The 27,797-nt window shown below is 44.9% G+C and overlaps 1 protein-coding gene across 1 annotated transcript; it reads left to right on the top strand.

The window, feature by feature from the left end:
- The first annotated feature begins 211 nt into the window (after window positions 1-211).
- Window positions 212-27,797, top strand: LOC144497714 (neoverrucotoxin subunit alpha-like). The gene is made up of 4 exons (XM_078219156.1): window positions 212-305; window positions 8,568-10,322; window positions 22,454-22,494; window positions 27,378-27,797. Exons 1-4 carry the CDS (start codon window positions 230-232, stop codon window positions 27,795-27,797), a joined length of 2,292 nt encoding a protein of 763 aa, XP_078075282.1. The 5' UTR covers window positions 212-229.

Raw genomic sequence — 27,797 nt, 5'->3', positions numbered from 1 at the left:
TCTACTCTTTTATCTGATATCTGTTTGGGGCCTCAGGACATCCATTTAGATACGATGTAAATATATAAGTTGTTCTTATCTTGCAACTGAATAATGTCTGATGATTGGCTCAGTACAAATTCCAATGAATCAATTGAATGTGTTAATGCATTCTCCTTGACAGCAGCTCTCTGTGTGTTTTATTACAGGAAATATTTAGTTCTGGTGAGTTTCTGTGACTGGAGGGAACATGGACATATCAGCTCTGGGTCGACCCTTTCAGCCGGGAATGCTGTATGACTGTCGTTCTGACAGCCTAATCCCAGGTACACAAATGTAATAATTAACAAGACACCACGAGGAGAGAACAGTCTGTTCAGCACATCAAAATATAGATAAGTAAATTCCAGGCAACAGGTTTAAAGGCACAACATTGACACCATTTCAAAGTGAATCACTGTATTTGAAACAAACTGAACTGAGTTCAGGTACCCAATGTGACACCTTCTGATAAAGAGATTTTACACAAAATCTTAATCTATCTATCCTTTTTCCAGGCGTTGTGTGTATTTGCAACTTGATGTCTTTTTTTTTCGTTTATTTGGGACTCCATTCACACTCTGGCCCAGATTTAATTCTTTAACATCCATTATTCAGAATTGTATAAGCTTCTTAAAGGAGAAGACTTTCCTGTCAGCATTGCTAACTTGAACAGCGTATAAATCACACAATTCCTCACTCACACAGTGAGCTGACCAAAGGTATATTGGAAATAGTGAGCAGCAGTGTTATCATTACACTCATGCTCTTTGACTGGTTAGGAAATCTTCACGGTGAATACTATTGCCAGTCTTCCTGCCGAGCGTGGATCTGTCAAGTTAAAATTCTGACCCACAAGTTACCTTGTTACCTTGAGTAAATATCCATTATTCTTCCAGTTGTTTATTGGAGAAATGCTGTACTCAGGATGGAGTGTTCAAACAACAGAGCTTTATTTAAAGGTATCCTCACTTATGTGGCTGATTCTTCCCAGCTTGTTTCCCGCACTCATGACTTGTGATATCCATAGAAACCCTACAGTGCAGAAGGAGGCCATTCGGCCCACCGAGTCTGCACCGACCACAATCCCACCCAGGCCCCACCCCCACATATTTACCCGCTAATCCCCCCAACCTACACATCCCAGGACTCCAAGGGACAATTTTTAACCTGGCCAATCAACCTAACCCGCACATCTTTGGACTGTGGGAGGAAACCGGAGCACCTGGAGGAAACCCACGCAGACACGAGGAGAATGTGCAAACTCCACACAGACAGTGACCCGAGCCGGGAATCGAACCCGGGACCCTGGAGCTGTGAAGCAGCAGTGCTAACCACTGTGCTACCGTGCCGTCACTTCTGAAGAATACATGAATACATTAACATAACAGTAAGCTAATAAGGATTAATACAATTACATAACACCTACTTTCTCTCTCCTACTCCCAGTGCCGGATTTAGGCATAAGCTAAACAAGCTACAGCTTAGGGCCTCACAATCCGCAGGGGTCTCACAAAATTTCAGAATTTTTTTTGAGGTGTTTTAAAATTACACGTGGCTTTTTATGTGTTACTTTTCACTTTAAATACCTTGCTATTAAATAATTAAAAGGCATAATTATGTTTTCAATTTTTTTGTGGCGACCCAAGGTCCTGTTTTGGTACGCAGCTTTGTCAGACCTTTTGGTGTAACTTTTTAACAAGGGGCCTCCAAGCTTTATATAGCTTAGGGCCTCACCAAGTCTAAATCCGGCACTGTCTACTCCCAACCAATCTCCAAACCAAGTCAATGATTTGAATACAATATCATGAACTTTAATTTCAGCTAAGAGGCTCCTTTGTGGGAACTTATTAAATACCTTCTGCAAGTTCATATAAACTACATCTATAGGTGTTCCCTGTCGCCATTTTATAGAGTCATAGGTTCATTTACAACACAGAAGGAGTCCATAAAGCCAATGTTGGCTCCCGTGAACTGTGCAGTCAGTTTCACTCTCCTGTTCTTTCCCTTTGCCCTGCACGTTTATTTCCTTCCAGCACCCATCAAATTGTTGAACAATTGCAGAAGCTTACAATCTTGCCTTCGAGGTCCCCTTACCTGCCTCAATTGCTGTCACACCCTCCTATCCCTGACGACTTTCCAAACCAGAAGATTTTCTAGAGTCATAGGGCCCGATTTTACCATTTTCATTCTAAGTGCCAAATCTGGGCGTAGTACAGATCCGAGCTAGAAATCTGCTTTCAGGCACCCCCATACGCTCTCAGCCATCTCCAGTCCCATTAGCGCTATGGGCGGGGCTTAGCGCGACCGAAACGATTGGAACTCTGAACTGCGCATGCGCAGCTAGAAAAAAATTGGAAAAAGCGCGCCCGTGTCAGATCGCTCCCGGGCCGCAGAAAGCAGAGAAAGTGGCCCAGCAGTGACAAGCAGGAGCGAGGGTGTATCTTCGGGGGGGGGGCAGATGGATCTCTGGTGGGGGAGGCAGGGGGGTCTGCTGCCACTCTGTGGGCGATCGGTGGGGGGGGGAGGGGGCAGGGGTGGCGATCGGTCTGGATAGTGGGGGGGTGGATAAGGGGGGCAGTGATGTGTGTAGGTAGTGGGGAGGTGGATAAGGGACACACACACACATCACTGTCCCCATTATTCATCCCCCCACTGGCCAGACCGATCGCCACCCCTGCTCCACTCCCCCCCCCCACTGATCACCCGCAGAGTAGCAGCGGATCCCCCTGCCCCCCCACCAGAGATCCATCTGCCCCCCCCCACCAGAGATCCATCTGCACCCCCCCGAGATACATCTTACCTGCCTCCCTCCTACCCCCCCGCCCCCCCAAGACAATGATCTGGCCTCACTCCCTCCCCGCCCCCCCCTCGACAGATGACGATCTGGCCTCACTCCGCCCCACCCTCCTCCCCCCCGACAATGATCTGGCCTTACTCTCCCCACCCCCCCCCCAAGAGAATGGTCAGCCCTCCCCCCCCCACCACCAGACAACGATCAGCCCTGCCCCCCCCCCCGCCAGAGATACATCTGACCCTCCTCCTCCTCCCCCCCAGACAACGATCTGACCTCACTCCTCTCCTCCCCCCTCCAATCAGAGAATGATCTGACCCACCTCCCTCCTCCCCCCACCACTGACCTGAGTCAGAGAGCCGTTGGAAACACTCAACGCGCTCTCCAGAGGCTGGAGCGCCCGACTCAGATCTTTATTCAGCAGGTCCCTAAAAGCGCGGTTCCGGTTGGTAAACACGGTGGTAAAGGGGGAAATGCTGATAGAGTGTTGGGCGGGCAGTTCATTAATTCACTTTAAATGCATGCAAACGCATTTAAATCGGCGTTGCGCCTGATTTGGGCGTGGAACGGATCCCCGCCATTCGCGGGTCTCAGTAAAGTGGCGATCTGCACAGACGCTGGTGCAGATCGCGATAAAGGCCTCACACCTGACTTTATTTACCACGATTTCGCGCCCGAAAACCGGCGCAAATTGTTGGTAAAATTGGGCCCATAGAGTCATAGAGGTTTACAGCGTGGAAACAGGCCCTTCGGCCCAATTTGTCCATGCCGCTCCTTTTTTTAAAAACCCATAAGCTATTCCCAATTGCCCGCATTTGGCCCAAATCCCTCAATACCCATCTTACCATGTAACAGTCTAAACGCTTTTTAAAAGACAAAATTGTACCCGCCTCTACTACTACTGTGACAGCTTGTTCCAGACACTCACCACCCTCTGTGAAAAAATTGCCCCTCGGGATCCTTTTGTATCTCTCCCCTCTCACCTTAAATCTATGCCCTCTAGTTTTAAACTCCCCTACCTATACTAAAAGATGTGACCGCCTCCTGAAACTACAGCTGGAATTTTCCTGTCCGCCGCGGGAATCGTAGCGGGTGGGGGTGGACTTCGGGTGGAAATTTCCAACCTTGGGGCGAGCGTGGCCGGAAAATCCCACCCAAAACATCCAGGTAACTCTCATCCTCTCTGATGTGCTGCAGTGTCTGCAGCTTAGCCTCCAGCTCAATAACTCTGAACTGAAGCTCCCCAAACCGCAAACATTTAATGCAGACATGCTTGTCCTGGTAAAACCTGTATCCATGAACTTCCACATGCTGCTGCCTTGACACATCACTTGTCCTATCATACTTACGAGCTTTAATTAATTACTTAATTATTTTATTCAATTATTTATTTCCTTTTAGATATTTACTGATCTCATCACACACTCCAGTATACTTTAAACCTTCGGAAAGTAGACCTTGGTCACTTACTGGATATTCATTAGATGCTCACCAACAATTCACCAACCCGTCTGTAGTACAGCAGAATCCAATTCCAACAGGGTGAAAAAGTTAGTAAAAGCAAAAGGGAGATCTTCTGGCTGTTCACGCTGGTGGGATCTTCTGGTCCCGCCAATGACACTACCCCACCGTGGGTTCCCTGTAGCTTTGAGTGGATTCACATGAAATCCCATTGACAGCAGTGGGACCATAAGATCCTGTTGCTGGCCAATGGCGGGCCACCTCACACCACAAGAAACACGCCACACAGAGGCTAGAGAATCTTACCCAAAGGATTGCCTCCCTACCCTCCTGACCAAACTCCCTCTTCTCACCAAACCTCCACACTCTGTCTGAAGCTGCACTCAGTGCTGGTCACACAGAGAGTGGCTGAATTGACATGTTCAGGTACAGCAGAGGCCAATTCAAGCTAGTTTCCTGAACTAACTCTTTCAGCTGCTGTCAGTAGTTAGTTTGCCCTCTGGATGAGACTTAGAAGTTAAACAACACTTGAAGTTAAATGTTAAACACAAATACAAACAATATTGGATTTTTAGAAATATATTTAAAATTTCCCTCTTCTCATGTCCACACTCTGTTCAAAATTGAACTCAGACCAGCTTTTATAACCCATCATTCATTTCCTTGAGAAAGTGGTGATAAGCCAACTTCTTGAACTGCTACAGTCCCTCTGGTGTCAGTACACTCACAGTAGGGAAAGAGTTCCAGGATTTTGACTCAGTGACAGTGAAGGAACGGTGGTATTTCCAAGTCAGGATGATGAGTGACTTGGTCAGTACTGTGCAGATGTGATGTTCCTATCCATCTTCCGCCCTTATCCTTCTAGGTGTTAATGGTCACTGGTTCAGAAGTTGCTCTCTGAGGATTCTTGGTGAGTTGCTGCAGTGCATCTTGTAATTGGTACACGCGCTGCCACTGTGTCGGTAGTGGACAGAGTGACTGTTTAAGGTGGTGGATGGGGTCCCAAGCAGAATATCTCAGTAGACATTCTATGTGTCATACTGGAATTCTATCTCAGTACATGTTCTATAGGTATCAAATTCCGTTCTATCTCTCAGTATATTCTATAGGTGTCATACAGGAATTCTATCTCTCAGTATATGTTGTGTAGGTCTCTTAGTGGAATTCTATCAGTATATGATCTATAGTCATCATAATGGAATTCTATCTCTCCTTACATGTTCTATAGAAATCATATGGAATTCTAATTTAACGTAATTCAGCAAAGAGAGGGGACACAGACGGTTAGCAGAATAAGGGCACAGCATCATACAGTAAAACAATCAGAGAGAGTGCAGCTGCATTAAGTTTCAAGGAAGTAAGGCAAGACTGGGAGGCCTCTACTTTAATGCCAGGAGAATTGCAGGTAAAATGGATGAATTATAGGTGATGATTGACATGTGGAAGTGTGATATAGTAGCCATCACAGAGACATGGTTGAGGGAGGGGCAGAATTGTCAGCTCAGCATTCCGGGATATAGAATCTTCAGGCGAGACAGAGGAGAGGGTAAAAGAGGAGGAGGCATTGCATTATTAGTTAAGGAGTCAGTTACTGCAGTTACTGATGATATCTTGGAGGGGGCATCAAATTAAGTTTTGTAGGTAGAGCTTAGGAATAAAAAAAGGGGCAGCCATATTGCGAGGTGTTTATTATGACCTCCAGATAGTCAGCATGAAATTGAGAAGCAAATATGTGCACAACTTGTGGAGATGTGTAAAAATAATAACATTAAGGTAATTATAGTACGTGATTTCAACCTTCCCAATGTTAGCTGGGATAGAGTGCTAAGGGCTTGGATGCAGTAGATTTCTTAAAATGTGTACAGGAGAACCTTTAAGGCCAATGTGTAGCAGGTTCAACAAGGGAAGAAGCTGTGCTGGACCTAATTCTGGGGAATGAAACAGGACAGGCGGTTGAGGTGGTGGTGGGGGAGCATTTTAGTGATAGCGATCACAACATGGTATAATTTAAGCTTGTTATGGATAAAGAAATAGACAAGCTGCAAAAAACATTTGGATTGCGGGAGAGGCAATTTTAGTAAAATAAAGCAGGATCTGGCCAAGGTAGACTGGGAACAGCTATTAGTGGGGAAATCTACAGAAGAGCAGTGGAGTGTGTTCAAAAAGGAAATGGGGAGGGTACATGCCGAGCATGTTCCCTCTCGGGTGAAAGGAAGGGGTAACAAGCCCAAAAAGCCATGGATGACCAGGGATATGCAGGATATGATGAGAAGGGAAAGAACGGCTTTTAGCCGGTACAAGGGGAGAAAATCAGCAGAGGCATCACTGGAATACAGAAAGGGCAGGGTGCAGCTTAAGAAAACAATTAGAAAAGCAATGAAGGAACATAAGAAAGTTCTGGCTGGTAAAAGTAGGGAAAATCCCTAGATATTCTCAAGTATATCAATGGGAAGAGGATAACTAGTGAAGAGTAGGGCCATTAGGGATGTAGGGGGCAATCTGTGGGTGGAGCCAGAGGACATTGACAGAGTGTTGAATGAATACTTCACATCTGTCAAGAGAAAGAGGATGAAGATATGGAATTCAGGGCGAGAAACTGCGAGGTTCATGAGCAAAATTGACATAGGGAAGGACAAAGTATTAGAGGTGTTGGCAAGCTTAAAAGTGGACAAATATCCAGGTCCTGATGAATTGTGTCCCAGACTGCTATGGGAGGCAAGGGAAGAGATTGTAGGAGCTCTAACCCAAATTTTGAATTCATCTCTGGCCAGACGACTAGAGAACAGTTAATGTGGTACCGCTATTTAAGAAGGGTTGTAGCGATAAGCCAGGGAACTACAGACCAGTGAGTCTCACGTCAGTGGTAGGGAAATTATTGGAGAAAATTCTGAAGGAGAGAATTTATCTCCACTTGGAGAGGCAAGGCTTGATCAGGGATAGTCAGCATGGCTTTGTCAGAGGGAGGTCATGCCCAAACAAATTTGTTTGAAGTTTTTGAGGAGGTGACCAGATGGGTAGATGAGGGTAGTGCAGTTGATGTAGTTTATATGTATTTCAGCAAACCCTTTGACAAGGTCCCATGTGGGAGACGTATAAAGAATGTAAATGCACATAGGATACAAGTAATTTGATAAGGTGGTATAAATTGGTATAGTGGTAGGAAACAGAGGGTGATGACGGAAGGCTGCTTTACTGACTGGAAACCAGTGTCCAGTAGTGTACCACATGGATCCGTACTGGGCCCCTATTATTCTTCATTTATATAAATGACATTGATGACTATGTGGGAGGTAGGAATAGTAAGTTCACGGATGACACAAAGATTGACCGGGTGGTTAACAGTGAGGTTGAGTGTCTTGGGCAAAAGAAAGATATAGATGGGATGGTCAAATGGTCAGTTAAGTGGCAGGTGGAATTTAACACTGAAAAGTATGGGTTAATACACTTTGGGAGGAGTAATTCAAGGAACAGCATGACACTAGGACGTTTATGCATAGATCTCTGAAGGCGGAAGGGCATTTTAATGGGTGGTGATCAAGGTATATGGGACACTTGCCTTTACAATCAAGACATAGATTACAAAAGCAAGGAGGTCATGTTGGAGTTGTATGGAACTTCGGTGAGAGCACAGCTAGAATACTGTGTGCAGTTCTGGTCATGAAATTATAGGAAGGATATGATTGCACTGGAGGGGGTGCAGAGGAGATTCACCAGGATGCTGCCTGGGATGGAACATTTACAGTATGAAGAGAGGTTGGATAGGCTTGGGTTGTTTTTGTTGAAGCAGAGAAGACTGAGGGGTGACCTGATTGAGGTGTACAAGATTATGAGGGGCATGGACAGAGCAGATAAGGAGCAGCTGTTCCCCTTAGTCGAAGGATCAGTCACTGGAGGACACAAGTTCAATGTGAGGGGCAGGAGGTTTGGGGGGAACGTGAACAAAACCCTTTTTACCCAGAGGGTGGTGACGGTCTGGAATGCGCTGCCTGGGAGAGTGGTGGAGGCAGGTTGCTTCACATCCTTTAAAAAGTATCTGGATGAGTGCTTGGCTCATCATGACATTCAGGGCTACTATGGGCTAAATGCTGGTAAATGGGATTAGATGGGAGGTCACCTGTTTCTCGCATGTCAGTGTGGATTCAATGGGCCAAAGGGCCTTTTCTATACTCTATTGAGGTCACATTGGAATCTGTCTCTCAATATATATTTTATAGGTATCACAATGAAATTCTATTTCTCAGTATATGTTCTATAGGTGTCACAGTGTTCAATTCTATTTATATTTCTTTTCCAGCTGTCACTCTTTGGGATTTGGAGACTCTCCAAAGGAATGTGAATGTGCAATCTAAGCATGAAACTGAATTTAAGATCTATTCATCAGACTCCATTGAGGAAAAAACTTCAGCTTTGGACATTGTTGGATCATTGAAAGCAAGTGTTATCACTGGATTGATGAAGCTGGATGGATCTGCAAAATATCTCAATGATATAAAGAGATCGAAGCAACAGGCCCGAGTGACCCTTCAGTACCGAACAACAACCAGGTTTGAGCAGCTGACAATGAGTCACTTAGGGCGACAGAATGTAACCTACCCAGATGTGTTTGATCAGGGGATAGCAACTCACGTGGTTACAGCAGTGCTGTACGGAGCTCAGGCTTTCTTTGTGTTTGATCAAGAGATCCCTTCAACAGAGAATCTTCAGGATATTCAGGGGAACCTGGAGGGAATGATTAAAAACATTCCTAAGATTGCAATTGATGGTCAGGCCTCCCTAAAAATGACAAATGAACAAAAATCCAATGCTCAGAAATTCAACTGCACCTTTTATGGGGATTTCTCCCTGAAAAACAATCCCACAACTTTCCAGCACGCCATCGACATCTACAGAACCCTCCCAGAGTTACTGGGACCGGATGGAGAGCACGCTGTGCCCATGAGAGTCTGGCTCTACCCACTCAACAAACTGGACTGCAAAGCTGCTCAGCTGGTACGAGACATAAGTATCGGACTGGTCAATCGCTCCCAGTCTGGGCTGGAGCAGCTCAATGAGGCAGTGATGAAATGTAATGATATGATGAGAGACAGTGTCGCTGTTCAATTTCCAGAGATCGGGAACAGGATAAAGCAATTCCAGAACATGTGTCTGGAGTACAAACTGGTTTTCCAGAAAACTTTAGCCAGAATGTTACCATCTATCCGTGGAGGTGGGGAGGAGGAAGGGTTACTGGTGGATATTCTGAACAACAGGGAACAGTTACCCTTTAGTAGCCAGTTGCTAATCACATGGTTAGAGAACATGGAAAAGGAAATAACAATGGTTAGATCTTGCCTTGATATATTAAAAGGCATCAAAATAATTTCATCAAAGAATGAGTTACATAATGAAGTATTGGACCCAAACTGTCAATATGTTCTCTGTTTCACATGTACATTACTACATCAGGAAGTGTCGTATCTCTCTACTCTTTCTGGTTACCTGAAGGGGCTCAGCACTGTGCACATGATAAACCCATCACAGATCCAGGATATGGAGGAAGAAAAGAGTGAACTGTGGTTTAATGTGCCATCGATGTGCAAACAGATACGGGAGCAAGTCAGACTCTTTGCAGACTTTTCAAATGCCAACAAAGATCACAAGAAAATGAAGTTTATTGTTGCTTCTGTATCTTCCCAAACCTGTGAAGGAGCAACTATTTATCTGTATGAAGATGGAACTAAGTTAACCGGTGATTACCACCTCCCATCAAAGCCTGTTCAGCCTGTGCTTTCCAAGGTAACACATGAAAGTGTAACACTGGTCCTACAGCCACCAAGCTGTGATGCTGGAGAGGTACTGAGGTTCAGGGTGGATTATAGAACTGGGAAGCAGGAGGAATGGACATCTGAGGAGACACCGGGTAAAGAAGAGATATTCACAGTAATTAATTTACAGCCATGCACCCAATATGACTTCCGATATGGAGCAGTATACAAACTAGGAGTGAGCACGCCAAGTGACACTGTTTGCATATCTACTCCAAATCCAAACATGTCTGCAGATCGCACAGGTAATGTGGTAATAATATTATACAATCTCCATGTCATAGGGGAAATGAAGAGTTTTTGAGGCAGATGTTCTGGTTGCTGTTGTGGAACAGCAGTGTGGGGTCTGCTTTGCTAGAGGAAGCAACTTCATTGCATTTGCAGTAAGTACAATGAGGAATAAGTTTAGTTTTGGGACAACTGCATGAAATGGCCCATATCAATCAATGTAGACTGTCCTTCATTACGCTTCCTGAAGTTGATGGCTATCTCATTTGCTGACATTGAGGGAGAGATTATTGTTATTGCACCAGTTCACCAATTCACCAGATTCCCTATCTCTTTCCTGTACTCCGTCTCATCATTGTTTGATCCAACCCACTACGGTGGAGGGGAATTTGGTCACACAATCATAGGTGTATAAGGAGTATAGTAAGGGGCTGAGGACACAGCCTTGTGGGGCACTAGTTTGAGGATGAGCAAGGAGGAGGTATTGTTGCTTATCATTACTGATTGCTGTCTGTGGGTTAGGAAGTCTAGGATCCAGTCGCAGAGTGAGGAGCCGAGCCCCAAGCCACAGAGTTTGGACATGAGTTTTGAAGGAATAATGGTGTTGAAGGCTAAGCTGTAGTCAATAAATAGGAGTCTGACATAAATGTCTTTGTTATCCAGATGTTCCAAGCATGTGTGTAGGGCTGGTGAGATGGCGTTTGCTGTGGACCTGTTGAGGCAATATGTGAACTGTAGTGAATCCAGGAGGATTAGTGAATCTGGGAGGCTGGAATTGATTCATGCCATGACTAATCTTTTGAAGCACTTCACAATGATGGATGTCAGAGCCACCGGACGATAGTCATTAAGGCACGCTGCATGGCTTTTGTTTAGTACAGGAATGATGGTTATCTTCTTGAAGCAGATAGGAAACTCAGATTGACGTAAAGAGAAGTTGAAGATGTCTGTGAATACCTCCGCCAGCTGGTCTATGCAGGATCTGAGTGGTTGTCCAGGTACCCCATCCGGGCCAGTCGTTTTCCTTGGGTTGAGTTTCGAGAAAGCTGCTCTGACATCTGCAATGGTGACCTCAGAAACGGGTTTGACTGAGGCTTCTGGGATGTAGGGCGTGCTTTCGCTGACTCCTTGCTCAAAACGCGCGTAGAATACATTGAGCTCATTGGGGAGGAGTGCGTTGGTGCTGCCGATTTTACATGCTTTTATCTTGTAGCCTGTTATGTCTTGCGGACCTTGCCATAGTCGGCGGGGGTCGGTGTGGCTGGCCTGGGACTCTAGCTTGGTCCAGTACTGTCTTTTGGCATCTTTGATAGATCTCGGTAGACCATATCTGGATTCCTTGTATAGGTCAGGGTCGCCTGACTTGAATGCCTCAGACCTGGACTTCAGCAAGCAGTGGATATCCCTGTTCATCCACAGTTTCCAGTTGGGAAACACCCGGATTTGCTTCTTTGGCACACAGTCTTCCACACACTTACTAGTGAAGTCAGTTACTTTAGAGGCGTATTCGTTCAGGCTGGTCACTGAGTTTTTAAATACTGACCAGTCCACTGAGTAAAAGCAGTCCCACAGTAGATCAATCCGATCCTCAGACCAATATTGTGCAACTTTCTTTAACAGATTCTCCCACTTTAGCTTTTGCTTGTAAGCCGGGAGCAGGAGCACAGCCCTGTGATCTAATTTGCCAAAGTGTGGACGGGCGATAGAGCGGTAGGCATGTTTGATGTTTGTGTAGCAGTGGTCTAGGATGTTTGGGCCTCTGATGGAACAGGAGACATGTTGGTGGTGTCTTGGGAGGACATTCTTGAGCTTGGCCTGATTGAAGTCCCCAGCCACGATGAACAAGGCCTCAGGATGTTTTGTCTCAAGGCTATTTGTGACATCCAGCGCGGCCTTCACGTCCATATGGGGTGGGATATGAACTGTTGCCAGGATAACAGAGGTGAACTCCCACAGAAGGTAGTAGGGGTGACATTTTAGTGTCAGGTTTTCTTGGTCTGGGGAGCAGAAACCCGCCAGTGTTACTACGTCTAAGCACCAAGAGGTATTGATTAGAAGGCAGACCCCATCTCCCCCAGCCTTTCCTGAGGCCGCTGTACAGTCCATTCAGTGGATTGAGAAGTGGTCTGGTTGTAGGGCACAGTCCAGTGAAGCACGAGTGAGCCATGCCCCTGTGAAACAGAGTACATGATGTGGAGATGCCGGCGTTGGACTGGGGTGAACACAGCTACGACAACGGATGAACGAACACCGCTCGACAATCACCAGGCAAGACTGTTCTCTTCCTGTGGGGGAGCACTTCAGCGGTCATGGGCATTCAGCCTCGGATCTTCAGGTAAGCGTTCTCCAAGGCGGCCTTCACGACACACGACAGTGCAGAGTTGCTGAGCAGAAACTGATAGCCACGTTCCGCACACATGAGGTCGGCCTAAACCGGGATGTTGGATTTATGTCACATTATCAGTAACCCCCACAGCTTGCCTCCTGGACTTGTGGGTTGTCCTGTCTGGAGACAATACACATCTCTTTAACCTGTGTTTAATGCTCCCTCCACCCACATTGTCTGTATCTTTAAGATCTGGTTGGCTGTAGGGATTCGCATTCTAATCAGTATTCTGTAACTTGATTCTGTGCCCTGTTTGAGAGCAGATATCCACTCCATCTGACGAAGGAGCAGCGCTCCGAAAGCTAATGGTATTTGCTACCAAATAAACCAGTTGGACTTTAACCTGGTGTTGTTAAAACTCAAACAGAGTACATAGCAGTCTCTCAGTTGCCTTAAAAAAGTGAGTCCGGCTTTAAATTCATCGAACTTGTTTTCCAGAAATTGGACATTTACCAGGAGTAAGCTTGGGGGGAGAGGGGGGTAGGGAGGGGGAGGGGGAGGCGGGTGGGGGGGGAGGGGAGACGACCTCTTTGTTTCACTCTCACCTGCAGGCCTGCACGTTTTCCATGCTTCCTGGAATGGTTGCTTCTTTTCGTGCCTGGAAGACGGTGAGAGAAGTATGCTGTGTTATGGGTATAAGTGCGCCCAGTAACGAGTGCGCTCTAGTCGGTGTGCAGATAGAGGATTTGTTGCCTTGTTTGTGATTGCTGTGTTGGTAGATAGGTCTGTGCAGTCAGGCATTCCGGATCACTGTCAGGCTGCGGTTTGGCTTCGGAGGCCGGAGGATGTCCAGACCACCCTCCGGTATGGACGGGTCGAAGGCCGATAAGTGGATGGCGTCTCTGGGATCGCAGTCACAGATGAACCGATGGCCGGGTCCATGTGTTCAGGTCATCTGGGTCACTGCCAGGTTAGGGTATGGTCAACAAATATTGATTCCCACTTTTCGTTTCAGGGAGAGGTGCTTATGCAATCAATTCGAACCTCGTGAAAGGTTTCTTAAATGCCAGTACTGTTTTTATTATCACTTGAGGTTTTTCTATAACATGATATGTGTGACATGTACAGCAAAATTCAACTCCATCTTTATGCAGTCCAGGCCAGTTTAAATGTTTTTGGATTTTTGCTTGAGTTTTCCTTACTCCTAAATGACCTCCACTGGTACCTCATGCACTACCTACAACACCTCATTTCTATAACTCACTGGTAATACAACTTGACGAACTTCTGCCCATTTTTCATCTGCCTGAATATGTAAAGGTCTCCACTTCCTCATTAAGACATCATTTTTAATGGACCAACACTCCAGAACACACTCAGATTCTTCTTTGCATGCTTTCTGATACAACTGCTTTATCTTTCTGTCCCGAACTAAAGATATCCGCTTTGTCCTCCATCTGTTCTTGTTCTTTTGCAACCTTCTGATCACAAATGGTTTCTGCTAACTGAACTTCAGTATCCTTGGCTGGGAGTCCCCTGGCCCGCTGCGCTGCTCAAGCTGGGAGACACCAGCAGGAGGCCTGTAGCGAGGTTCACAACCAGCATTACGCCTATCGCGAGTCTCCCAGGCTTTTTATTTTCATGTAATCAGCTCCGTGCTGGAAATTAGTGCGGAGCTGATTATCATATTGAAATTGTAATAATTTCTGGGATAGCATACCTCAAATTAAAAAATACCTGGGATGGTATTCTTCAGGCCCAGTAGCATCTCCACCCCCTTCCCCCCACCCCCCCACCCCCAGCCGGATTGTTCCCTCCAGCAGTATTTACGACTGCTCCCCACTAAGGGGTAACAGGCGTCCTGAGCCCTCTGGAGGGAATAGAGGCCATTGAGGCTTCCCAGGGAAGTTGGGGAAAAGGGGGTGCCCCTTGGTCAGTGCCAGCTGACAATGCCAGCCTGACACTCTGGCAGTGCCCAAGGGGCAAACTGGCACTGCCCACTGGACACCTGGGCACTGCCCACCAGGCACCAGGCAGTGCCAAAGGCTGGGGCCATAGGGGGCAGGGCCTATTGGCGGGGGCAACTGTTGGGGAGACTCATTTCCTCTCTGCAATTGGGATCAGTGGAGGAGGGAGTGAGTGAGGGCCATCGGGGTTGACCATTGGGATGAAGGGGGTTGGGCCTGTTCATTGGGGTGGGGGGGGGGGGGAGTTGGAGCTGACTGAGTGGGTCAGGCCTGGTCATCGGGGTAGGGGGGAGGGGCAGAGATGGTCTTGGTGCTGGAGGAGAGATCAGGGCTGGCCCAGGGAGGTCCCGTAAGCCAGCGATTGGGGGGTGGAGGTGTCTGCAAGGCCAGCGATCACGGGGTTGTGGGGCTGGCCAGTGATCAGAGGCCAGTGATCGGGAGGCAGGTAATGGGTGGGGCCACTGCACATGCGCTGATCTCCACTCTGACTGCCTGTCAGGCGGGAATAGGCCCCGCCCTCTACTTACTAGAGTGAATCATACTGAGGCACTCTGCAATGCTCAGAGTGTCAGAGATTCGTTTTGGTAAGTATACCCAAAAAACGGACGGGAAATACTCTCATTTTCCTGCCCGTCAGTTTTGTTTTGGGAGAATCCCAGCCCTTCTCTTTATTCTTTCATTTCTCCTCCTGTCTCAACCTGTGGCTTTGTGACTTTGTCACCACACAGTCAGGAACTATCTCAGGATATGCTTCCTACAACACCTCAGTTGTTTGAGTTTCCACTGGCCTTTCAACCACAGTAGGCATCACTCCTATCGTTACCCAAAATAAACTGTATCCCAGTTTACAAGATCATTTCTCTATTATTCCGACTACCACTTCACCACTTTTCATCAAACTCTCCAACCTTACTTTATATAATGGAACACTACTCTTTTCAACAAATATTCCACATATTACCACCTTTTCTGACAATACTCCTTCCGAACTACATATCTCCTCATCTCTCACCACGAAAGATTGACTTGCTCCTGTATTCCTTAAAATTTTAACTTCTTTACCTACTCCTCCTGGTACATACTTTACCCACACAAGAAAATTCTTTAAAGAGATCTGGCACTTGCTAATCAACCAATCCTTGACCAGGCTGTACATTCTTTTTCACCTCCTTAGCTCTCTCCATGGTTTCCTTTACCATTTTAAAAAACTCCACTGGCTTATCCTGCTTTATCATGTCTGTCTTCTCAGTGCTTTTCTTAAACCACCAACGCTGCGACTTCATTGTGTTGAACTTTATTTTCATTTCTCTTCCACCCTCATATATTTCCTTTTTAATTTGAGGTATGCTATTCTTACTCTCTCTAATGAGATCTAGCTCCCACTTACCACCTGAGTATTTCTCTTTTCCCCAGTTTCTGTCCCTCACAGGCTGAAACTGATGTCGAAAACCAAACTTTGATTCATGAACTAATTCATAATCATCTGCCATTTCTGCTGCTAACCTTCCAGTCTTAACCCTCTGAAAGTGAATTTTTAAACTCCTCCAAAATAACCATTTCCCTAACAGCGTCATATGCCTGTTCTGTTTTCAAGGCCCTTATCCACCTGTCAAAGTTACTTTGTTTGATCCTTTCAAATTCTATGTACATTTGTCGAGGTTCCTTCCTTAGATTTGATGGGGAAGGGTATGCAAGGGGGAAAGCTCTGTGGCGGGGGTGGTGGTGTACAAAGTGGGGTGCTCTGCAGGGGGAGTATGCAATGGATGGAGATCTGCAGGGGGGGTATGCAAGGGGGAGAGCTCTGCAGGAGGGTATGTAAGGGGGGGTGATTAGTAAATGGGGAGATCGGCAAACGGGGGGATATGGAGGGGGGGCGGCTGCAGAGAGAGTGGGCCTCGGAGGAGATTGTGACAGGGAACTCATCGGGAGGTTTCCAATGCTCCAGTGCTGGCAACCCATGTTGCTATGGGAGGTTACATTTCTGCTGATAATGGTGTGGGGGGTGGGGGCGATGTCAATGTAGGGGAGGTGGCAGGAGATCTCGCAGTGCACTGGATGGGAGATGGGAGCGCTCTGAAGCCGGCTTCCCCAGCGTGCGTAAGCCCACTATTGGCACAAATCTTCCAAATGTCAAAACACAGTGTGGGAAGATTACGTGGACCAGCATGCCCAAAACAATGATGCACTGAACTCCCGTTTTCTTGTCGCTACAAGACTTAGAATTTATTTGGCAAGATCGCGCCCACTCTCTTTTTTTCTTTTTGTTCTGCCAGGGCTATTCGCCCTCTTTCCTTGGCTTCTCTCTCTCATCCTTTTGCTTTTAATTACAATTCAAACTGTTTTAATTCATTTCCCCTTTGATTTTCCCTTGCCATTGTCTCTAATTCAAGCTGTTTCATTTCATTTTCATATTGCAACAGAAGCTCTTTCAATGGTAATTGAATTCTAGCCAATTCCAATTCAGACTGTGTTTCTGACAATTTTAAATGCTGAGCTATCACTGCAATTATCTTCACCTTCCTCACCCCTTCAGGTAATATCAACGGAACCTTGTTTGTCAATTCCAAAAACTTTGCTTTAAGCACCTTTCGTAAACTCTGAGTGACTTCTTCCACACCCAGGAAAACTTTAGCTACTGAAAGAGCCATTATTCCATAAGGCACTCCCTATTTAAATTAACCAAATTCAACACCTGGAAAGAAACAATCGTACTCAACACTCACAAGCTTTGAGTTCAATAATCCTAATCCAAACAAGGAATTATAGGCTTTAATCCAGGACCAGCTCCCAATTCTGTTAGGGACAAGATCAGAAATTTCAATGTATATTGTGAAGTTAGCCTAGACCTCGACTTTTTTTTGATTTTAGCATTAGTGTGAGCATTAAGTGTTTCACTCCAGGTGATTCTGTTGACCCACTGAGAACATAGAACATAGAACATAGAACATTACAGCGCAGAACAGGCCCTTCGGCCCACGATGTTGCACCGACCAGTTAAAAAAAAAAACTGTGACCCTCCAACCTAAACCAATTTCTTTTCGTCCATGAACCTATCTACGGATCTCTTAAACGCCCCCAAACTAGGCGCATTTACTACTGATGCTGGCAGGGCATTCCAATCCCTCACCACCCTCTGGGTAAAGAACCTACCCCTGACATCGGTTCTATAACTACCCCCCCTCAATTTAAAGCCATGCCCCCTCGTGCTGGATTTCTCCATCAGAGGAAAAAGGCTATCACTATCCACCCTATCTAAACCTCTAATCATCTTATATGTTTCAATAAGATCCCCTCTTAGCCGCCGCCTTTCCAGCGAAAACAATCCCAAATCCCTCAGCCTCTCCTCATAGGATCTCCCCTCCATACCAGGCAACATCCTGGTAAACCTCCTCTGCACCCTCTCCAAAGCCTCCACATCCTTCCTGTAATGTGGGGACCAGAACTGCACACAGTACTCCAAGTGCGGCCGCACCAGAGTTGTGTACAGTTGCAACATAACGCTACGACTCCTAAATTCAATCCCCCTACCAATAAACGCCAAGACACCATATGCCTTCTTAACAACCTTATCTACTTGATTCCCAACTTTCAGGGATCTATGCACACATACACCTAGATCCCTCTGCTCCTCCACACTATTCAAAGTCCTCCCGTTAGCCCTATACTCAACACATCTGTTATTCCTACCAAAGTGAATTACCTCACACTTCTCCGCATTAAACTCCATCCGCCACCTCTCGGCCCAACTTTGCAACCTGTCTAAGTCTTCCTGCAAACTACGACACCCTTCCTCACTGTCTACCACACCACCGACTTTGGTGTCATCAGCAAATTTGCTAATCCACCCAACTATACCCTCATCCAGATCATTAATAAATATTACAAACAGCAGTGGCCCCAAAACAGATCCCTGAGGTACACCACTTGTAACCGCACTCCATGATGAATATTTACTATCAACCACCACCCTCTGTTTCCTATCCGCTAGCCAATTCCTGATCCAATTTCCTAGATCACCCCCAATCCCATACATCTGCATTTTCTGCAGAAGCCTACCATGGTGAACCTTATCAAACGCCTTACTAAAATCCATATATACCACGTCCACTGCCTTGCCCCCATCCACCTCCTTGGTCACTTTCTCAAAAAACTCAATAAGGTTAGTAAGGCACGACCTACCTGCCACAAAACCATGCTGACTATCACCTATCAATTCATTACTCTCCAAATAACTATAAATCCTATCCCTTATAATTTTTTCCAACATCTTGCCGACAACAGAAGTGAGACTCACCGGTCTATAATTCCCGGGGAAGTCTCTGTTCCCCTTCTTAAACAATAAGACAACATTCGCTAACCTCCAATCTTCTGGTACTATACCAGAGGCCAACGACGACCTGAAGATCAGAGCCAGAGGCTCTGCAATCACTTCTCTTGCCTCCCAGAGAATCCTTGGATAAATCCCATCCGGACCAGGGGATTTATCTATTTTCAGACCCTCCAGAATATCCTGCACATCCTCCTTATCAACTGTAATACTGTCTATTCTACTCCCTTGCAACCCAGTGTCCTCCTCAGCTATATTCATGTCCCCTTGCGTGAACACCGAAGAGAAATATTGGTTCAATGCTTCACCAATCTCCTCCGGTTCCACACATAACTTCCCTCTGCCATCTATAACTGGCCCTAAACTTGCCCTAACCAACCTTCTGTTCTTGACATACCTATAGAACGCCTTAGGATTCTCTTTAACCCTATCCGCCAAAGTCTTCTCATGTCCCCTTTTAGCCCTTCTAAGCTCGCTCTTCAACTCCCTCTTAGCCAATCTAAAGCTTTCTAGTGCACTACCCGAGTGCTCACGTCTCATCCGAACATAAGCCTCCTTTTTCTTTTTAACCAACAAAGAAACTTTTTTGGTGCACCACGGTTCCCTAGCCCTACCAATTCCTCCTTGCCTGACAGGGACATACCTATCACAGACTCGCAGTAGCTGCTCCTTGAAAAAACTCCACATGTCGGACGTTCCCAGTCCCTGTAATCTCCTAGTCCAACCTATGTTTCCTAATTCTCTCCTAATAGCCTCATAATTACCCTTCCCCCAGCTAAAACCACTGGCCCGAGGTTCATGCCTATCCCTTTCCATCACTAAGGTGAACGTAACCGAATTGTGGTCACTATCACCAAAATGCACACCAACTTCCAAGTCTAGCACCTGGTCTGGCTCATTTCCCAGCACCAGATCCAATATAGCCTCACCTCTAGTTGGCCTGTCTACATACTGAGTCAAAAAACCTTCCTGCACGCTTTTATCCAGAAGCTTTTATCAAAACAAACTTTTGATAATACAGTTTAACTATAACAAAAAGATTAACATCACTTTTACAATTTAAATATTTAAACATCAGAAAATATAATTCTTAATTGCGAGCCTATCTCTATTAGTTCCAATATAAGCAATATTCCTCATAGATGTAAACACCTCTTCAAAATCAGTTAGCAAAGAACAGACTTTTATGCTGGTATGTGGGCTGCTAGTCCCCAAGCCTTCAGAACACCTCTGGAGAGAGGTAGCTATTTTCTTGCAGGTCCCAGACTTCAATCTCTGGAGAAAGGAGAGTTCCTGCTCCTTGCCAATCAAAGCAGAAACTGCCTGCTTTTTTCTCTGCAAGCCTAGCGCACCCCATTAGCACATAAAGGGCTCTTATTAATCAACCACATTGGGGTGCATCCCCCAACCCACATCAAAGGCATCAGGGCACTCTCCCACCACCACAAAGTTCAGAGTACTTCCACCCACCCTCACAAGCATCAGGACACTCCCACCCTCATCTCCCTCCCCCTTCACCTCCCTCCCCCTTTCTCCCACAAGCATCAGAGCACTAGTAAAAGAAAATCTTGGAGACAGTCAGGCAGCATCTTGTGTTGAATTACTCCAGAGTTTTCTGTTTCTGAGATACAGCATCAGCAACATTTTCTTTCCTATTGTCAATTTTGCTCTTTGAGCATGGTTAGTGGAAATTATATTATTTAATAATTTTTCTGACATCTGTAGCTAAAATGTAGCTTAAGAGCTACATTTCTTGCTTATAAAACCTATGTTTTGGGCACACTTTAAGAGGATAATTGGCAAGCTGGGCGTAGTCCAATAACATCTGCGTGGACCAATGTGCATCCACATACAGTCATCTTGCAATCACAGGAGACGCAGTGATATTAATTATCTTAATTTCCTCACTCTTTTTCGGGTTACCTTATATTTCTTACTTCCTTTAAAAGCCTGTGGCAGTAACCTTCGGGTCCTATGGATTTGTCAGCTTTTAATTTTGTTATAATTCAGGTCAGAAACTCCAGAGTGTTTCATGAAGTCCGTCTGGATCATAAGTTTTGCAATTTGAATTTGGCTAGGGTGAGCATAAGATGTTTCACTTCAGGTATGATTCAAATGACCCAGTTATGAGCCTTTATCAAACAAAGTTTATTTAAGAATACAGTTAACATATAGCAATAACGTTTATCAATTACAAACAAAAAAAAACAACCATGATATTGTATAATCCTTAACAACTATATGAAATGCTCCAACTAAATAAACCTTAAAACATACCCCAACACATGTTTAAAACAGAAAATAAGAATGCTCATGTGATGCTAGAACTTAGTCCTTTGGTTGGAGAATTGAAACTCTGACTTTCCAGCCTTGTAACTTCCAGCAGACCTTGAGTAGAGATAATGCCACTGCGGGCCTCTAGCTTTTAGCCAGTGAACCACTGGAAGGAACAGAATTCTCACTCCAGGAAGGCAAGAAGACCTGCTTCCAGCAGAATCTATAATACTCGGGAGAGAGAGAGAAAATCTGCCTGCAACTTGAAAACCAGGACAGCTTCTGATTCTGAACCAAAACTGAAAGTGGAACCACCTGACTTTGACTTGTCGATCAATTTTCCCCCTAACAATTCAAAAGGTTGTAAAATCCCGGACACTGCATGAAGCCCAAAATAAAAATAAACAAAACCCCATTTAAACCATTGAAGCAGCAGCATGATTTTAAAAAAAATTTCTTAAAAACACTCTAGCATCACAATTTCATTACTTTTCCTGATACCTTTATCTTGCTTATGTTGACTTTCCTGAGTGACAGTCCTTGATTCATTATTAGTTTCCATGAGCTTTAAAGAATATTATCTTCTTTCTCTACTGTGAAGACGAATATATAATCTGCAACAAATTTGTAATTTCTTTATTTTCATTTGCAATCTTCTCCCTCTTTGATTTCAAAGGACTCACTTTACTCTTGCCGACCCTTTTACATCTAATGTAAATGCAAAATCTCTGAGCTAATCTAGCTACTTCTTTCAGTACTCCTGTTAGCAGAAGTTATTTTTGACGCTGAATGAACTTTAATCGAGCAATGTCAGGTCTTTGAAATCTTATTCTGCTGTCAGTCTGATAGAATGCGCCAGACTCAAAGATGGCCACCACAGTGAATCTTGACTGTATGAACTTGTAAAACTGGAAACATGGCGAAGAAACACTGGATCCTAAGATTCCAAAGCAGATGGCTGAAGAGGTAGCTGATGTTCCAAGATTCCCCAGACTCCTGATGGGAAAATGCAGGACCAAGGGGAAAGGACAGAGTAATGGAATGAGATGAATTGTTGAGAGTCAGTGGAGTCTCGATAGGCTGAATAGCTTCCTTCTGCGCAGTAATCATTCTAAGATTCAATATTCTATTCCTCCTTTCAGAGTACAGGTGTTAAGGAGAGAATTATGTCGGATATTATCCTTTACTCTTGTCCATTGATTTATAAGCTTCATGGTGAATGAATAAAAATCTTTCTCTTTGGTTGTATTACAGACAATACAGCAAATAAAAGAGACTGCAGTGATTTTGGTGAGGTAAGATGATTTTAATGCATTTCTGTTGCCTGAGACTTGTAGAACTTATGATGCAACAATGCAATAAGGCACAACATTGACATGATATTGTTCGGGTACAAAGGGAGAGATTTTAAACTAATTTGCCAAGCAGGAAACCCAGGGGATCGTTTTCACTGGCTTCAATGGGGGAATAACAGCAGTGTTCCACCCCACCCCAGCACTCCCCTAATATAAACCCATTTACACATTGAAAGTGCCAGAGACATATAAAAGTTAACAGCCACAGTTTCCTTAACAATAACAGGCAATGCAGTACTTGTCTTGTTTTGAGGTTATAGTTGTGACTGCAGCAGGGTAAGACTTTAGTCACAGCCTCTTTAGTGAAGCAATAGGTTTCAAGTACCGATCCTCAGTCCTCCTCCTCCTCCTCTTTCTTCGAGCAGTTTGCCCTGCTCTGTGAGACCACTCTTCATTCTCCCAGTCAATTTCCAAAGCAAACCCTGCAATGCCATTTATGTTTGGAAACAACATATTTCAGCAAACGCCAATCCAGGGATCACCAAATTGAATTTCTTCAAACCTTTACAGATTTTTTGAACCTCCTTGATAAGTTCTTCCATGGAATGACCACCTGCTTTCTAAAAACAACCAAAATCTGACCATGCCTCCTAAGCATTCAATAGCTCAGCTTCCTCATAAATATTATCTATGATCTCTAATAGGAGATCCAACCAGTCATCAGTTCCCAATTGGCAGGCATCCAGATCACAAAATAATTTCTGATTTTGCTTCCTGTAGGAAGCCAACACCACATCTCCTACCATATTTCATCTTCGCTAGCAACTATCTCCACTCTTACTTAATATTTTTTTAACTCTGAGTACATTGGACAGTAATCATATTTCAACAATATGCCACTCGGATTTTAGTTTTATGTCTGAATTTTTTTTCTAAGTTTCCAATCTCCATCTTGAGGCAATTATCCTACTTTATTCTTTCATGGGATGTGAGCGTCACGGCACAGCCGGCATTTGTTGCCCATCCCAGTAGGTGGCTACCATGTTATATCCCAGTTAGCCAGGTGGTGAAGGATAGAAATGGAACCGACCTTTACACATTTTTAGAAGCATTTATTTGCAGAGGTGCACTTTAAAAACATGCATCTCCTAACCCAAAACACAGTTTCATTGTGTTCCTATTTATAATGACATACTTGATTCAGCAGTTAATGCCTACCACTTGCCTATAATAAATATTCAATTATTACCCAGTATCTGGAATATCAGTCATCCCCTCCTCCCCACTCATACCCCTCACCAATCATCTTCAAATCACAAATTTTCTCTCGTCCTTTATGATGTTTTAATGTCTCCTAGTGTGTGCTCAGTGTCAAAATATGTTTGATAGTGTTCCTGTGAAGTATAAAAATCATAAGACCATAAGAATTGGAGCAGAAGCAGGCCATTCGGCCCATCGAATCTGCTCCAACATTCAATGAGGTCTTGACTAATTTGACAAAATCCTCAACTCCAATTTCCCGCCTTATCCCTACAACACTTGATTCCCTTACTGATTAAAAATCTGTCTATCTCAGCCTTGAACATACTTAATGACCCAGCCTCTATAGCCCTCTGTGGCAAAGAATTTCACACTGCCCTGTGAGAGAAGAAATTCCTCCTCATCTCTGTCTTAAATAAGTGACACCTTATTCTGAGATTCTCCCCTCTGCTCCTAGACTCTCCCACAAGGGGAAACAACTCAGCATCTACCCTGTCAAACACTCTGAGAATCCGATATGTCTCAATAAGGTCTCCTCTCATTCTTCTAAACTCCAATGAGTACAGGCCCAATCTACTCAACCTCTCCTCAAAAGAAAATCCCTCCATACCTGAGATCAACCTGATGAAACTTCTCTGGACTGCCTCCAATACCAGTATATCTTTCCTAAACTGAGCTAAATGGGGCTAAAACGGTTCACAGTATTCCAGTGTGGTCTAACAAGCATAAAAGCAAATTAGTACAGATGCTGGAATCTGAAACAAACACAGAAAATGTTGGAAAATCTCAGCAGGTCTGACAGAAACTGTGGAGAGAGAACAGAGCTTGAGTCTGGCTGACTCTTCATCAGAGCTGAAGACAATTGAAAATAGGATGAGATGTGGTCTAACTAATGCCTTGTATAGTTTTATCAAAACTTCCTTATTTAAAGCTTTTTGGAAATCCAGGTATATTACGTCTATCGGTTTCCCTTTTATCTATCCTGCTCATTACCACATCAAAGAATTCTAATAAATTTGTCAGGCTTAATTTCCCCTTCATGAATCGATGCTGACACTGCGTGATTATGTGAGCCTAATTGGATAGATCCTTCAAAAAGAATCAACTGAATGGCCTCTTTCTGTGTTCTAGCATTCAATGATTCTACTAAAATTAATTTAATATAAAATGAAATGCATGAGATTTAGGAACATAGGAGCAGGAATAGGCCATTCGGCCCTGCGAGCCCGTTCTACCATTCAATTAAATAATGGCCGATCATCTGCCTCAATGCCGCTTTCCTGTGTTATCCCCATATCCCTTAATGTTATTAACCTCCAGAAATCCGTAAATTCCTGCCTTGAACATGTTAATGATTAATGTTCCACAGCTCTCTGGGCCAGAGAATTCCACAGATTCACCACTATCTGAGTGAAGAAATTCCTCTTCTCAGTCTTAAATGGTCTGGGCAGTGTTTTTCCATCCTGCCCACCAAATAAATCATAGTGGGCGGGACAGGACTATGCAAAATTCCATTGGCCTCGGGAGGGATTTTCCAGTCTTGGAGCGAGTGGAGTCTGAAAATCCCACCCTCTGTCAAAGGACAAAGACCAAAGGAAATCACAGCACTGGAACAGGCCCTTCGGCCCTCCAAACCTGTGCCAATCATGATGCCCTAACTAAACTGAAAAAACCCTTCTGCCCTTACTCGGTCCGTGTCTCTCTATATCCTCCCTATTCATGTACCCATCTAGATGCCTCTTAAATGTTGCTAATGTGCCTGCTTCCATCACCTCCTCTGGCAGCACGTTCCAGTTACCCACCACTCTGTGTGAAAAACTTCTCCCGCACCTCCCTTAAACTTTCCCCCTCTCACCTTAAAACTGTGTCCCCTTTTAATTGACACTGCCACTCCAGGAAAAAGCCTCTGACTATCCACCCTGTCTATGCCTCTCATAATTTTGTAGACCTATATCAGGTCTCTCCTCAGCCTTTGTCTTTCCAGTGAAAATAATCCTAGTTTATTCATCCTCTCCTCATAATCAACACCCTCGAGACCAGGCAACATCCTGGTGAACCTTCTTTCACTCTCTCCAAAGCTTCCACGTCCTCCTGGTAGTGTGGTGACCAGCACTGCACGCAATACTCCAAATGTGGCCTAACCAAAATGTTATATAGCTGCAACATGATTTCCCAACTCTTGTACTCAAGGCCCCGGTTGATGAAGGCAAGCATGCCATATGCCTTCTTAATCACTTTGGCCACCTGAGTTGCCACTTTTAGGGAACTGTGAACCTGCACACCCAGATGCCTGTGCATGTTCATGTTCTTAAGGGTTCTGCCATTTACCATATAATTCACACCCAAATTTGATCCTCCAAAATGCATCACTTCATATTTGTCCGGATTAAACTCTACCTGCCATTTCTGTGCCCAAGTCTTCAATCTATCCATATCCTGTTGTATCCTCTGACAATCCCTGGCACTATCAGTAACTCCACCAACCTTCATGTCATCTGTAAAATTTATGAATCAGACCACCCAGCTTTTCCTCCAGATCATTTATATACACTGCAAACAACAGAGATCCCAGCACTGATCCCTGTGGAACACAACTAGCTACAGATTTCCATTCCACTGTTACTCTCTGTCTGCTATAACCAAGCTAGTTCTGTGTCCATCTAGCCAGTCCAGCCCGAATCCCATGGAATTTTGTTTTTGTACCAGTCTGCCTGTGGGACCTTGTCAAATGTGGGACTAAAGACCACATAAACTATATCCACAGCCCAGTCCTCATCAAGAAACATAATCAAGTTAGTGAGAACTGATGTTCCCATATAAAACCATGCTGCTTGTCACTAAGTAGTCCATTTTCTTCCCAATGTGCATATATCCTATCCCTCAATATCTTCTCCAGAAGCTTCCCCACCACTAACGTCAGGCTCACTGGCCAATAATTTACTGGATTATCTCTGCTTCCTTTCTTAAACAAGGGAACAACATTGGCTATTCTCCAGTCCTCTGGAACCTCACCTGTGGTTAAAGAGGATGTGAAGATATCTGTTAAGGCCCCAACTATTTCTCCCCTTGCCTCCCGCAGTAACCTGGGATAGACCCATCTGGCCCGGGGACTTGTCTACCTTAATGCTTTATAGAATCCCTACAGTACAGAAAGAGGCCATTCGGCCCATCGAGTCTGCACCGACCACAATCCCATCCAGGCCCTACCCCCATATCCCTACATATTTGCCCACTAATCCCTCTAGCCTACGCATCTCAGGACACTAAGAGCAATTTTAGCATGGCCAATCAACCTAACCCGCACATCTTTGGACTGTGGGAGGAAACCGGAGCACCCGGAGAAAACCCACGCAGACACGAGGAGAATGTGCAAACTCCACACAGACAGTGACCCAAGCCGGGAATCGAACCCAGGTCCCTGGAGCTGTGAAGCAACACTAACCACTGTGCTACCGTGCCGCCCAGGACGCCTAACACCTCCTCCTTCGATATATTGACATATATCTCAAGTACCTTGAGTTGTTTTACTATGTCAATAGTGCTATACAAATGCAAGTTGTTGTTAAATTCATAAGCTCACCTTCGTCCTGCCAGAAAACATTTTGGTTCCTTTTTATTTTCAGATTAACAATCCTTTCCATTCCTCAAGATGGAAAGAAGGAGCAAACCTTGGTGAAGAGATTTACAAAAAACTAAAAGAATGGATTCCTAAACGTATGGGGGCAGCAGCGACATTACTAATGATTGCTAGCAAACTGGATGAAATTAAACACACATCCTCTTCCACTTGTGCTGTTGGCTCCTCAGTGGCAGTTGTAGGCGGCCTGACGGTTTTTGGAGCACTTGCAGCGGTTGTATTAACAGGCCATCTCCCCAAACCACTCGTAGTAGCAGCTGCAACTGGAACTGCTGCAGCACTGAGCGGCTCTGCCACAGCTGGAATAGCACAGCTAGTCAATAATTATCAATCGAGTAATCAGATGAACGAAGCAAAGCAAGTCATGAAGCTGATACACTTGGTGCTGAAGAAATACGCCAGCTAA

The sequence above is a fragment of the Mustelus asterias genome, chromosome 8 (assembly GCF_964213995.1).
Source record: "Mustelus asterias chromosome 8, sMusAst1.hap1.1, whole genome shotgun sequence".
Classification (NCBI taxonomy): Eukaryota; Metazoa; Chordata; class Chondrichthyes; order Carcharhiniformes; family Triakidae; genus Mustelus; species Mustelus asterias.
The sequence above is the reverse complement of the archived record's forward strand: the minus strand, read 5'-3'. Positions and strand labels throughout refer to the sequence as shown.

Bases quoted from the DNA above. Each gene is read 5' to 3' on its own strand.
- LOC144497714 (XM_078219156.1), top strand. From the start codon at position 230: ATGGACATATCAGCTCTGGGTCGACCCTTTCAGCCGGGAATGCTGTAT. The intron at 306-8,567 runs GTACACAAATGT...TTTCTTTTCCAG, and splicing joins TTCTGACAGCCTAATCCCAG to CTGTCACTCTTTGGGATTTG. The intron at 22,495-27,377 runs GTAAGATGATTT...TTTTATTTTCAG, and splicing joins ACTGCAGTGATTTTGGTGAG to ATTAACAATCCTTTCCATTC.